This window comes from Anarrhichthys ocellatus, unplaced genomic scaffold (genome assembly GCF_004355925.1).
Source record: "Anarrhichthys ocellatus isolate YVR2014 unplaced genomic scaffold, GSC_Weel_1.0 scaffold24, whole genome shotgun sequence".
NCBI lineage: Eukaryota > Metazoa > Chordata > Actinopteri > Perciformes > Anarhichadidae > Anarrhichthys > Anarrhichthys ocellatus.
The window spans coordinates 10,330,582-10,344,340 of record NW_022280054.1 but is presented as its reverse complement, the minus strand read 5'-3'; the positions used below and the strand labels follow the sequence as shown (position 1 = coordinate 10,344,340).

Sequence of the window (13,759 nt, the reverse complement as noted above, 5' to 3'; positions counted from 1 at the left end):
TGTGTGTGTGTGTGTGTGTGTGTGTGTGTGTGTGTGTGTGTGTGTGTTTAAGTAAGAGTGGGTACACATGTGTTGGTCATCTGAAGTGTGATCCATCGAACTTCTGACTTTCCACTGTGAGAATGAAGCCAACTGCAGCTACAGCAAACGTCTGACACCTCTCACACGCTGCCAAAGAGTGACCGTAATGGAATGGAAAAGTGATGGAAATGTCATGAGTGGTGGCGGCGGGGTGCAGCCACTGAAGAGCCAGGACTTACATGGAGTTATCTGGCTGAATTATGGTGACTCTGTTACTCCTCCTCGCTCCCACCTCTGTCTCTCTCCTCCTTCCTCTACTCGTCCTCCCCTCCCCAAATGTGCAACAACCTGAAAACAAAGAGTAATTTATGACATAGTTCCTTCCCTGCATTTTAAAACTCTTTCCCTCTTTTCTCTACAGTCTCTTTGAGTCCCATCTCTCCTCGCTCCATCTCTACTCCTCTTTTTCCACCAGCCCGTCATCCTCTCCCCTCTTTGAACGAGGAGGGATGTGGTGAAGGTATTTGGAGAATTCCTGCTGACCAAACCAACGCCGCCTGGCATGCTGTCTCTGCTCTCACATGGAACAGCTCTACCCAAATAAGGCTGGACTTTTTAACTAGACGTAAGTGGACAGACAGGGAGAGGGAGCTGCTGAAAGGCCATGCCCTTTTAAGGATGAAGTTTCCTTTTTTTCCCCCTCCTTCCTCTTTCTCCTTCACACTCCCTCCTCCCTCTCTCTCTCTCTCTCTCTCTCTCTCTCTCTTGGTAGACTAGTGAAGTCATCTTTCCTCATCTGCTCCTTTTAAGCCGGCCTTTTTGAGAGGGAGGTCCCTGCGACGCATATACAAACACTCAGTCAAGCATCCACACTCAACCACGCACGCTGCACTAGTAGCCAGCAGAGAACTGACCTATTCCTTCACACAGTGAGTATACTTTTCTTTTATTCCTCCATATAGGATGAAACTTCTGGGACATTTAGTAGGACGTCGCTTTATAGACCTCTCAGTCAAGAGTTTTGAGGCCTTCCTGGCTTCCTATAAAAAAAAAGATACGCATGTGTTCATTATCTTCTGTGTTTGAATTTAGAAGTTGTAGTCATTTCAAAATAAGAGCAGTGTGATCATCCAAAGGTCCAATTAGAGGTCCGTATGGAAATACACTTTGGGATGCATTTGAATAATAGCTATCACATATATGCACATCTAAGCAGGAATTTTACTAAAGTTTCTGAAACTTATATCAGAGTATCATACATTTGTTTGAGTTACTGTTGCATTCAATCCTGTGTGGGTGTTGATGTCTGTAAGAATACGTTTCATGTGATCGAGCGAGTGTTATTCACTTCAGTTTTAAATTAATCAATTGTTAAAAACTGCTGTTTTTGACATGGAGTCTGGTTGAAAACAAGCTGACTGGGATTTCCACCTAATTGTGTTTTGTCTCATTGCAATTACACTCAGTGTTTATCCTTACTATGATTCAGGGGTAATATATTTTCCATGTGAAGTGAGGATATGTTGAAGCAGAGAGGTGAGCCAGACAGTGTGGCATATCTCTGTCCGTGTCCATACTTCTATTTGCACAAGCAAAATAATCATCTGCCATACTTGGGCTTTGGACGCCTGTGAATTCACAAGGCATGAAAGGTAACAACACTTCCTAATGAGCACAGACAGACAGACTAGTATAGTGTCCGATCCTGAAACTGCGACACATGGGTATTTAACAAATAAAGCAATTTATGAACCACAAAGGAGAGACGAAATAAGGCAAATGAGAGGATGGGAGGAATCTGTAAAGTCAGTACGTGTCGGGAGTAGATGCGTGAAAATATGCTGCATGGATGCTGTGATGTAAAAACAAGTATAAGTAACCAAACTCCACCACACGGTAGTATAAGGGGAGAAGAAGAGTGCCAATAAAGGACTGCTGCTGCTCAGGCTTTAATGCATTGGACACACCAGGCCCAGGTGTGTCCAATGCCGCTGATTAGACTCAATCCGGTCTGCAGCCCTGGAGATAGAAAGCATAACAAACAGACATGCAGAGATACCTTCTCATACATTTCTAATCTCTGTTTAACAAGTTGTTTTTTTTTAATAACTGAAAACAATATTTGAAAGCTTTGTGTTAAAGATGGCAGCACACCCAGTGATTCCAGTAACAACCAGGCCAGAAGAAACATAAGTGAAGTGTACCAGTGGGCAGTTTAGCTTATAAGCAGCAACAACAAGAGCAGATAACAGTATCTCCACTGCCAATCATGTGGCAACACATAAACACAGCAGAACCAACCACATCCGTGCAACAGAGCGAAGGGGGCTGATCGGACAGCACTACTTCAGAGTCAGTAGAAAGACACCATCTCAGACGCACAGCAGCTATTACGTTTGTCAGAAGAATAAGCAGGACCTGGAAGGGTCTTGGCATTGGCAGCAGTTTTAGAAAACGCTTTCAGTGCTCATAAAAGTCTGGCACATCTGAGCAAAGCAGCCGATTCATAAACCAGAGCCATGAAACAAGAGGATGGAGTTACAGACACAGAACATCAGCATAAGAGAGAGCGTCCTTCAACCTGAGGATGCTTTTAGCATGCTTTACAACCCCGACCTCTGTAGCATACAATTATTACAGTGACTGTAATAAGTCCCAGGCAGTTTATACGTGCCAAATCATTATGTGGTGGTTAGCTAGTTAACTTGTAGGCGAGGCCGTATGACGCCATGTCCTCTCAAGCTGTTGCCACAGGCCTCACACTGGTTTCCTGCTCTGCCGTGAGGATTTACCATGGTAATAGAGAAACAGAGCAAAACACAACGGAGAGAGCTGGATGGATTGAGGGACTGAGGGGATGAAGTCATGTTTGTGGGATACGGAGCTTTAGGACTTTTCAAACGAGCCATGACAGATTGTATTTTCCTTTTTGTATTGTGGTCTTTTCTGCAGGTCATTACTTTTATTTAATTGCTCAATCACTGCTCAATAGAAACGTTCCTTGGAAACATTTGATGACCCACATCTAACTTTCTAACTTACCTTTAATGATATAATTACTGTTAGAAATTGAAAAACCTCAGTTCTTCCAGGTGTTTTCTTGAGTGAAAGGGGCCATTGAGTAGTCCAGGGTTCTTAAATGAACCCTTTTAGGCCCTGGGTTCATCTAGGATCCCTTTGATGTGCTTGAGGACTCACTCACATTTAAACAAGGTTCCTCCAGAAGCTGTGAGCTGAAGAAGAGTGCTTGCTGGAACCCACTGTGGAGGTCAGAGGTTCCTGCAGGAGCCTTTAGGTTGTTGAGGGTTCTTCCAAGAACCTCATCTTTAGGGAAGTTCACTTGGAGAACCTTCTGTCATTTTAAGTTCTTTGAATACCCAATTGGAAATTTGAGTAATCTAATCATATTTAAAGGGTTTCTTAGGTTGGATTGGATATTTAAGGCACTTTTAATTTTCACAGTGCAGTAATGAATTAAAACTACAAATGTTTTTTTTTGTTTGTTTGTTTTTTGTTTTAAATATAAAATCTTTTCCATTTCTTATTCATCTGTAGAAATTCTTTAAATGACACTTACAATGTAGGTTCAACATGCATGCTTTTGCAAGTTGCAGGGACAGATTTTAGTTGTTGTTGATGCAGTATAGTACAAGTTGTCAGCAGCAGAGCTAACTTTTGTACCATCAATACCAGTAGTACTTATAGCACTTGTAGAAGGAGTAATTGCAGAAACAGCTGTAGCAAATATATGAAAAGTTACAGGATTCAATGTAGCATCCCTTACTTTATACCCCTGCTACTGAAAAGGCAGTTTTATAGAGAGAGTTTATAACAACTGGGTCTGACGACGTATAAGAATGCAGTTTACAGAAATTATGTGAGTACTGCCTCAAATATTAAGAAGCATCCAGACAACACAGAAGCTTGTTTGGCAGATAATTCTGAGTTATTGGCTCTGGGCCGGGTCCCAAGGATAACAACAGGTCCCTAGATACACATAAATACCAGAAATTGAGACCAGGCACTGACGGACTTCCTTGACCTCTTAAAATATTATGTGATGGTTGTCATGCAATGCTCACCAACAGACTAATACTGGACATAAGGGAGAAATAGTGCTTCTCTTCTCTTCTGAAGACATTAGAGGGCAGTGATAGAGGGCTATTTCTTTCCCTACAAAGAGTGTAATGTGTGTGATTTAAAATGGTGGTCCACAGAGTAGTTTATAAGGCTAAGAAATAGAGGCCAATGGAAAAAAAAAGACAGGTTACCAGAAAAACACATCACTCCGTGATAATGATTATATAATGACGTATGTCGGTGGGAATAACAAGCGGGTATAAGTGTGTGTGTGTGTGTGAGTGTGTGTGTGTGTGTGTGTGTGTGTGTGTGTGTGTGCGCGTGTGTCCCAGGAAGAAGGAAACACAGACGTATGAAGATAATATATAGTATCTGAACTTGTGGTTGTATGTAAGGAGCGTGTTGCCCAGCATGTGTGTTTGGTTTCTTGTGGCCTAGAAAAGCACCGCTGGGAATGCAAAGAATATTACACAGGGTTGGTGGTAAAACTCTGCGGACACTCCGGGCAGGAATCCATTAATGCCGTTGGCATGCAGACTCTAATATTCAGACATGCAGGAGATCTACTTGCAGCGGTGGAACAAGTACACAAGTGCTTTGTTTAGCGTTACCACAAGGTCAGAAATACTCCACTACTATTAAATCCTGTATAATAAATGGTACTTTACTTACTGACAGTAAATCAGACTCATTAGATCGTTTCCAGCTGCAGCAGTCAGCCGCTTTCGTGAAAAAGCTCTAATAAACTTACTGTACTCTACATTATCTGCTCGGAAAAAGGTGAACACATTGGAGCATTTAGCCGCCAAATAGACAGATATTGGATTTATATTCAGCCTAGACTGTATACAGAGGAAGAAGTGGACAAAGTAACTGTGAAGACGTCACCTATCGGTTTGCAAACTGCCGTTATGAAGTGCTTGAGTTTGTTACTTTGGCCGTCACCATATTGGCTTTTTGTAAACCAGAAGTGATACGAGAGGGAGGAGCTAAGTACAACCGAACGCTGAATATGACAACTTGACAACTCCTAGACCGGACAACGCCGTGGTAGAGACGTGATAAACCTTTGTATCTACAGTTTAAAGGATTCACACGCCCTCAGATCCGTTGAAGAATTGTGTAGAGAGAAGAATGGAAGAAAGGATGTAAGGGAGCAATGGAGGAAAGAAATAAGGAAAAGGAAAATATAATAAAGAATTAAGTAGGGAAAGGAGAAAGAACTTGCGTGTTAGCTTCAGTTTGTATCGTCAGTATTATGAGACAGATTTACTTAAAACATAAAAAGACTTGCGTCTCTCTAGTCTTGGCCCATCTTGACATTCTGTCACTTGCAGTGAATTAATATTGCCAGCTGGAAAAAAATCCTGTGACCGATTGAAAAACAACATACACACAAAAGGGGTTGCCAAATGTTCGTAAACTACATTTTATTGTTGCCCTCGATCACAACATTTCCCGTCCTGTTCCAGAGATGAGCCTCCTCCAGTCAACTCCTGGGTTTTAACCTTTAACACTTGAACTTTGAACTTCCCCAGGAACAGGAAGTTGAAGCGACCTGACATCAAGATGGCAACAAAGGTTGGGTGGTGCAGAAAGCGCTTTGATATGGGGTTTTGCACTTGGCTGTCGGCCCAAAGGCAATACAGAGGCATAAGAGGCAAAAATGCTGGCAATGATATATGTGTTGACACCAGTAGAGAGAAAGAGAGAGTGTGTGTTTGTGTAAAACGAAAGAAATATGCAAATGCTGATATAGAGCTCCCATTGTACACCACTTTGCCTCGGACACAGGTCCTGATGGGGCTAAATGGTGTGTATTAGGAGACACAACGCTTTTCTGGGAAAAAGTGTTAAAATAAGTGCTGAGCCTATGCTTAAATACACGCTTTTGACTTGCATGTCCTCCATTGTATTACATATTATATACAGTATGGTATATTTAAGGAGTATCTGAGTGTGTTTGTAAGTATATGCCTTCAAGTTAGATGATTTGCTCAGCGATGCATGTTTGTGCAACAGCACTGCAATGTGAATATTAGCTGTTGGCATCGCCTTAAAAACTAAAATGTTGGACAAAAAGGTGCAAGAAAACAGTAAGTTAATAAAATCTATATGTTGTCATAAGTATAATCTCTGCTTTGAATTGTCAAGATGGCAGATAAGGATGATTCCAGTGAAGATCCAACTACGGATCATCACGTTTACTTAGCTCTCACCCTTTTTCCAGAGGTCATTTATTTTCGGGACTCTTTGACTCTCTCCTTAATTTCATTTCACGCTCTCTTTAGGGAGTCGGCATGGCTAACAAAGGTCCCGCCTTCGGCATGAGCCGGCACGTTCAGGATAAGATCGACAGCAAGTACGATTCTGAGCTGGAGCAGATCCTGGTGGAGTGGATCAGCCGCCAGTGTGGCTCCGGTGTGGTAAAGCCAGAGGCCGGAAAAATGGGCTTCCAGGCCTGGCTGAAGGACGGATGTGTGAGTGCAACACGCCTGTTTGATTACTTTTTTTTTTTTCTAGATGTTATGCCAAAAAAGCTGGTGTCAAAATGCATCTTCGATTTCATAAATCAGCCCCTAAAATCGGACTAATAAACAATATACCGAATAAGAATCATCTACATGATGATTGTTTTTTTATGATGTTTTTGCTCTGAAACAGCTGCAAGGCATCTATTTTAATTTCATGTAAGTCACATAACACCTTGAAGTTTAATATTCTCCCTTTTTGCAATGAGATCTGGTGAAGAAAGCAAGATCAAACCTGGCAGAAAAGTTGCAAACGACAATCACAAGTTGCTGCAGGGCTACCTCGTATTTTTAAGCATTTTACTGACATAAAACTATACAGTTTAAATGTCTCTTTTTTTTCTATTAGATCCACTACTGTTTTAAGTCAAACTTTTGACAAAATCTACATAGAAAAGCAAACTAATGCAATCAAACTAAAACTGAATTCAAAAGAATCAATCAAACCAAATCAAATGTTTAATGGCTGAATGTAACTTTTGATGAATATTTTAAATTTTATTTCTTTCTAACAAAGCATTACATGTATTTCAAATGTAACAAAAACTGAAGTTTGATGCAAGACAACCTCAAATTAAGCCCGTTTATTTACCTGATTGATATTTTTGTTAATGTTTCTTCACCTTCTCCTTCCCCTTCTCCTCTACCTCCCGTCACTCCATCTGGTCTTCCCCAGGTCCTGAGCGAACTGATCAACAGTCTGTTCACCGGAGAGAAACCTGTGAAGAAGATCCAGAGCTCAACCGCGGCCTTCAAACAGATGGAGCAGATCTCCCAGTTCCTCAACGCTTCGGAGAAGTATGGCGTCACCAAGACCGACATGTTCCAGACCGTGGATCTTTGGGAAGGTGAGGCGGCGTTTCATGGTAGAAGACAAAAAACCTGGCTTGAGATTAAGCACTTTGTTTGTGCAGTAGAGTAAAAAGTGCTTGGATGTGACGATGCACGTTTGGAAGTTTCATAATGTGAGTGATAATCCTTGCTGTGTGTGTGGGGGTGGACAGGTAAGGACCTGGCGGCGGTGCAGAGGACCCTGTCAGCTCTGGGCAGCTTGGCCTTCACTAAGGATGAAGGCACATACAACGGAGACCCCAACTGGTTCTTCAAGTGAGTCCAATACATGACATGTCAACTGCTTTATCTACTCCAATTAGAAAAAGTGAACCCTGCAGTTTTAGGTCTATTAATTCAGTGACTTTTTTGCAGGAAATCCATGGAGAACAAGCGGGACTTCAGCGACGACCAGCTGAAGGCGGGCAAAAACGTGATCGGTCTACAGATGGGGTCAAATAAGGGAGCCTCTCAGGAGGGCATGAGCTATGGAAGATCCCGACAGATCCTTTAAATATCACTGAGCCACAGATACCCAAAAACCTCTTCAGCCCCTTAATCCCTTCTTAGAGCCCTTAAGCGTCTAACATCATCATAAAACATCTTCTGCTTTAGAATTCAGCTACTTTAGCCCCTACTTCCCTGGTCTTGACAACCAGTACAACGTTTATAGTCTTAAGTGTAGTAAAGTAACCATGAAACCGACCAATGCCTTGGAGGTAAAAACAAGATGACAATGTGCCATAACTGACCGCTGATACTATAATAAATAAATGTCTGAATTATGGCCTTTTACTTCGTAGATTTTAGTAATATTTGTTCTGGATTCCGACACAAATATCAATCTGTGTTTACGTAATTTACAGAAGAATTTTCTTTTCCAAACTACCATTACAGCCCTACATTTACAATATTGTTCCTTGTTAATTTTTCCTATCTAACCACTTCCCACAATGCTACGCCTGCTGTATCAGCGCCAATATTTTTGTACATTGTCTTATTAAATAATGACTTTGAAATACATTTCTGAATTGACTTTGTGATTTTTGACCTTTCTGGGAAATAAGAAAATTGAGACACACTCACCATTTTTCTTTTACTACCATGCATAGTCAAGTGTTTCTTAAAACAACATGAAAATCGCGGCAGAATCCAGTGTCTATAGGTGCAAAGATGCTTCTCTTTCAGTGGAGTTGAGCTAAGAAAGCATCTCTTCAGAGACAGGAGTAACTGCTGAAACCAATAAACTCTTAATGCCCGAGCATGTTACCAGAGTTTTAACACAGACAAGACCAAATATAAACTATCCTTAAACGTTGGAGAATGCGTTTCATTGCAGTTTAGCATTACGCCAGTTTGGTGGCTACATGTGTGAGCTACATTGTTGCTCAGGGTTCCAAAAAGGTCAAAGCTAGCCTTAATACAGTTCTGTTGTGTTAAATTAATTTGAGTTTGTTTTGTTTGACGTTTTGTGTGATGTGAGGGATTGCACTGTTATGTTACTGCCAATACTTTGATTTAACACCAAATATTTGCAAATCGGATGACGCTCCCATTAACTTCAGCTTTATTTAGTGCTAATTAGCAAGTGTTAGCATACTAACAGGCTACACTAAGATGGTGAACATGGTAAACATTTACAGCTTAATAACATCAGGCTAAAATCAGTGTGTTAGCATAGTTATTAGATAGTAGCTATATTAGTTAGCATGCTGGCGATAGCATTTAGCTTAAGTGAAGGAGCTGCTTAGCTTAGCTGAATAATACAAGTCTCGTTAAACTCCTGTTGGCTTGTAAACATTCAGATACATTTCTTTCTACAGCACACATACAGAAACTTCTATTTTTCATACCACACTATCTTAATAATATCAGAGATTTGGTGTGTAAATGTGTATTAAAAACCACAACAGTCAAAGAATAATCCATCAAGTATTTTTATTATCATTCAGATCACCTGTGACTTGCACAGCAAACACAGTTTCCACCTTCAATCCAAACACTTCTTCCCATTAAAAAATTAGAACTCTTTAATACATTTTTACAAAACACTTTGTATAAATCATTTAACACGCTTGATATATTTATCTGTACAGCAGGCACACGATGTGTATATATTACACTTCATAAAAAAATACATATACAAATCCCACACTTGAGAAATCCCACTTCAAGTTTTTTTTTTTATCAGTAGTTGGTTGATAACCCGCCGATAACGACCCCCCAGACTTAAAGATCAAATACATAAAATAACACCTCAGAAAATAAATGTAGTTTATATAAAAAACAAACAATCAGCAGTATTCTTGGAACCTCATATTTGAGGACACTTTGTCATGGAAGACCACTCATATTACAAGCACACACACTCACACATTCATGTCACACACTCTGCAAATTCGTACCTTCCTGTAGTGCAAATTTACATTTTTTTTCTCTTGGTTTAATGACCCTCAGGTGTTCGTAAAGTACATCCCACCAATCTGTGAGCTAAGTTCTTCTCTGTCTATAAACCCTGTTCGGGCCTTCCAGTTCATGCCTGACCCAAACCTAATCCTGATTGGAAACTTTAACCCCAGTACTGACAAAACAACCCCACTTTAGAGGATTGTCTTCACGTTTTCTTTCCTCATGAGGACATTTGTTCGGGGCACAAGTGTACAAGAACACACACACATCTTTCAATAAAAGGCCATGTGTTTGGGACAAATAATCCACTCTTCAGTCAAGTATATCTTGTAATCTACACTGTGACCCCCCCACACCACCAGCAGCACAGAGAAAGGTGAAAGGGAGGAGAGGGTGAGAGCCTGAGACGTCCCGTGAGCAAAGACAGCGAAAGGTTTCAGACCCATCCCCTGGCTCAGTGCTATGTCGCCAGCCGCTCCCCATTCAAAAGCGGCGCTTTGGCTTCGAAGTCCAACGCTACATGCAGCTCCACCCCCGAGTCATGCTCCTCCTCGTCCCCCACGTCCTCCTCCACCAACGCATCCTCCACTCCTCTCCCTCGCCGCCCTCCCCTGGCCCGGTGACCTCCCCGTCTCCTGCGCAGGCAGAGGAGGCCCCTGAAGTCCAGGTGGGCCAGTGTGACCTCCAGTGTGTAGTATAGGGACCAGAAAAGAGCAAAGCAGCCCAGCAACAGCAGGAACTGAAGGTGGGGGGGGGGGGACAAAGGAGGTAAATCACAAGGAAGTGAAAATTAAATCGATCACTAAGTGTAAATTTTAGTATTCCCTCCTGGTTTAGGATCAGCTTGAGTTTGCTAAAAGGTTAGCAAATGCACATTAATGCTTCTTCAACATGGATGGTGCAAATTCTACAATTAACATCACAACTTCCCGTTTAACACAGTCACCAATGTCCGATTCACCTCCTGAGTGAAGGTGAGAACTATTTTTTTCCACCACAAATAGTAACTGGCAGGCAAGATTTCCTGGTAGTCCCTCATCCCTCCCTTAATTTCCACAGATCTAATAATTATGTTTAGGGTTCAGGCTTCAAATGAGGTTTAGGTTTGGCAATTGTCAAGAAATGTGTCTGTTTTTGGCTAATACCTCCATCCAACATACCTCAATTCTGCATATAGCAACAATTTTGTCTCATTTACTCTGAGTAAGAAATGGAACCATCCCTTTAATAGTGATTTTCTAAAAGGGGTGAGCAGTCTGGTTTTTCCAATATACATTATATAAGAAAAGACAGAAAGTTTAAAGAGAGACAGAGGAGACAGAGGGACAAGGTAAACAGAGAACTGTTTACCTTGAGGTTATTGGAGGTGAAGGGGCTGATGATCTCTGGAGGGATGTCCAGGCCTGGAGGGCAGGGCAGAGAGAAGTTGCTGTCCAGATACCTGCCACTCACAGCCTCCTCCACCAGCCTGTCAATCAAGGCGCAGCCAATCAACACGCAGAACATATATTTATTCATCTTTCATGTCCGTCAAAACACAGAGACAATCGTTGCATCACTGCATTCAGGTGATGGGACAGTTGTATGGTAAAATAATAATTCAAATGGGAATAAAACCAGGCCTAATACACCAAGATGGAAACCACAAGCATTCAGCGACTCAGAAGACTTCAACACTGTCCACACGGCAGCGAGCGGAGGTCTTACCTCTGTCTGTCCTGGACCTCGCTGGGGGTCATAGAGGAACCATACAGGGTCAGCTGCCACTGCTTCAACACTCCCGACGCTGCACACTGCGCGAGAGTCCACTCTTCTACAGCAACAACAACACGAGCAATGACGAACAATACAAAAAGGGACTGGAATTTTCCCCCACTGCTGAAAAAGACATTCCCATCCCAGTTGTGTGGGTGCGTGAGCTTACTGTGGTCAGAAATCTTGAGGGTGTACTGGCCTTCAGCTCTCTCCCCCCAGCAGCGCACAGTGGAGAAAGTCCAGTCCTGGTAGCCTGACGGGTCTCTATGAGCCAAACAAAAGAGAGAATACCGAATTAAACTGCAGTCAAAACACATTTTAATTCAAGTTCTACGCGCAGGGTTCGTACCTGTCGATGGCGCGGCGCGCCCCGATGATCGACGCCATACCGCTGGGGCAGACCAACACAATCTCCACGCTGCCACGGCAAGGGTGGTTTATGGTCACGGTGACGGCCACGTGCTCCAGCGTCTCCATCCCAGAGTGTCGGAGGTCAGCAGCAGAGACTGAGGGAGAGGAGGTAGCAGCGTAGTGAGTGAACACCAGAGTGTGTTTTTACCATTTCCTGGATTGATGAGGGAAGTCACGGGCCCGTAAATGGAAACGTCCGACACTACATTATAACAAATACAAATGTAAACACTCGAGAATATGTGAAAATATGATTAATGCAGGGTTTCTGCAGGGTTCACGAGTTGAATTTAAGACTTTTTAAGACAGTTTTAGTCGCACAAAGAATGCAATTTAATACCCGTCTAACAACTATACCTGCCATAGTATGATGGAAAACCAGTGGGCATAAGCCTGAGAGAGAGTTGCGTACTGGGAAAAATAGCGATAAAAAAAATCTAGTTAAATTCAATCTTCCATCAGACTCTCCATCTTTCTTTCTCTCTTTGAAGTATCAGTCCTCTTGCTCTCCCTCTCTTTAAGTGAGCCTCGGTGCTCTCTGACCATGTAGGGCCGCACGCATCCTCGGGGCAGGGAGGGACGCCAAGGGACGAGGGAGCGAGGAGAGTAAACAGAGGTGAGGAATGAAAAGTGTTGGGGGACAGATGTAGAGAAGGGGGGGGGGGGGAGACGGTAAGGAGAGACAAGTGGAAGAGAGGCGCCGAGAGGGCGAGTGAAGGGGATGTATGGACGGGCAAAAAGAGAAGGAGAGGAAATAGAACTGGCAGTTTTGCACTTTCAGCTGACTTTTCATCCAGAGTCTTTAAAGAAGGACAATATCCAGTGGATAAACTTCCTCCTTCAGGGCGTTTGTATCAGTAATAAACTCCAAACTATTTTCCAGGGAACTGAAGGACCTGTCTTTGCTCAGAGATGAGAGGATGAAGACATGGCAATGTGTGGGAAAGTACTTTCTGCTCTGCCCGAACCACATAAGTCTGTTGCAGAGTTTCCTAAACCCTGCATGAGGTTTACATGAGATAAATACAGAGTCTGAACTGCATTATACTGGGAGCCTCTAACCACGTCATGTGTCCCACTGTTCAACACCTTTTCGGGTCGAGTATCCAAAGTTTTGTTGGCAAAGATATTGCCACTACTGCCACTATTTTTGGTGGTGAGGGCAAATTTATTAGGATGGGCTGTTCCAATAAATTGAATATGTGATCATAAACTCTGAGCATGCTTTGTTAACAAGACTGGAGCTGTTTATTTAGTTCTCTCTCTCTCTCTCTCTCTCTCTGAGTCGAGTGTGCATCGTTTTTTATAAAAACAACTCTGACACACTGGATTCACATACTCGCAGGGACGTGACCGCTTTCATCGGTCACCGCGAGCTCTACATAAACACACGTGTGTGGCGACCGTGTTCACGTGGGAAGCCGGCGGTTTGTGCATCCACCAAAACACATAGAAACAACAAACACAGCTGAGTAGCGTGACAGGCAGATGTGTGCCAGTGACAAAAAACAACAACCTGTCAGGGATTTGACCAAGAGGAATTAAATGGCCACGTGTTTTATGGCAGTTTTTCTGAAACTTTTGGAAATTAAGTACGGACGCACTTTCTGAGTCTGCTCTGTAACTGTCAGCAACTTTTTACTTTGTCCTGAAGAAAGTCCTGTCGCTTGTGACCACACACACACACACACACACACACACACACACACACACACACACAC

General features: G+C 42.6%; 2 protein-coding genes across 3 annotated transcripts in view; one reads left to right on the top strand and one right to left on the bottom strand.

The window, feature by feature from the left end:
- Positions 1-838: 838 nt before the first annotated feature.
- On the top strand, positions 839-8,486 carry tagln (transgelin). 2 transcript variants are annotated; one of them, XM_031860688.1, is made up of 6 exons: positions 853-950; positions 5,640-5,682; positions 6,393-6,581; positions 7,309-7,480; positions 7,637-7,739; positions 7,839-8,486. In XM_031860688.1, exons 2-6 carry the CDS (start codon positions 5,671-5,673, stop codon positions 7,975-7,977), a joined length of 615 nt encoding a protein of 204 aa, XP_031716548.1. In that variant the 5' UTR covers positions 853-950; positions 5,640-5,670; the 3' UTR covers positions 7,978-8,486. The 2 variants fall into 2 exon arrangements, with proteins under 2 accessions (XP_031716549.1, XP_031716548.1); XM_031860689.1 differs by lacking the exon at positions 5,640-5,682 and having other exon boundaries at positions 839-950.
- Positions 8,487-9,192: 706 nt separating this feature from the next.
- The window catches only part of pcsk7 (proprotein convertase subtilisin/kexin type 7), a 12,106-nt gene continuing 7,539 nt past the window's right edge, over positions 9,193-13,759 (bottom strand). The window contains exons 13-17 of the mRNA XM_031860685.1: positions 11,977-12,133; positions 11,797-11,891; positions 11,580-11,685; positions 11,223-11,340; positions 9,193-10,611 (exon numbers count right to left, since the gene is read on the bottom strand). Coding sequence (XP_031716545.1) covers positions 10,333-10,611; positions 11,223-11,340; positions 11,580-11,685; positions 11,797-11,891; positions 11,977-12,133 — 755 coding nt within the window. The 3' untranslated portion in view covers positions 9,193-10,332. The remainder of the gene's footprint in view (positions 10,612-11,222; positions 11,341-11,579; positions 11,686-11,796; positions 11,892-11,976; positions 12,134-13,759) is intronic.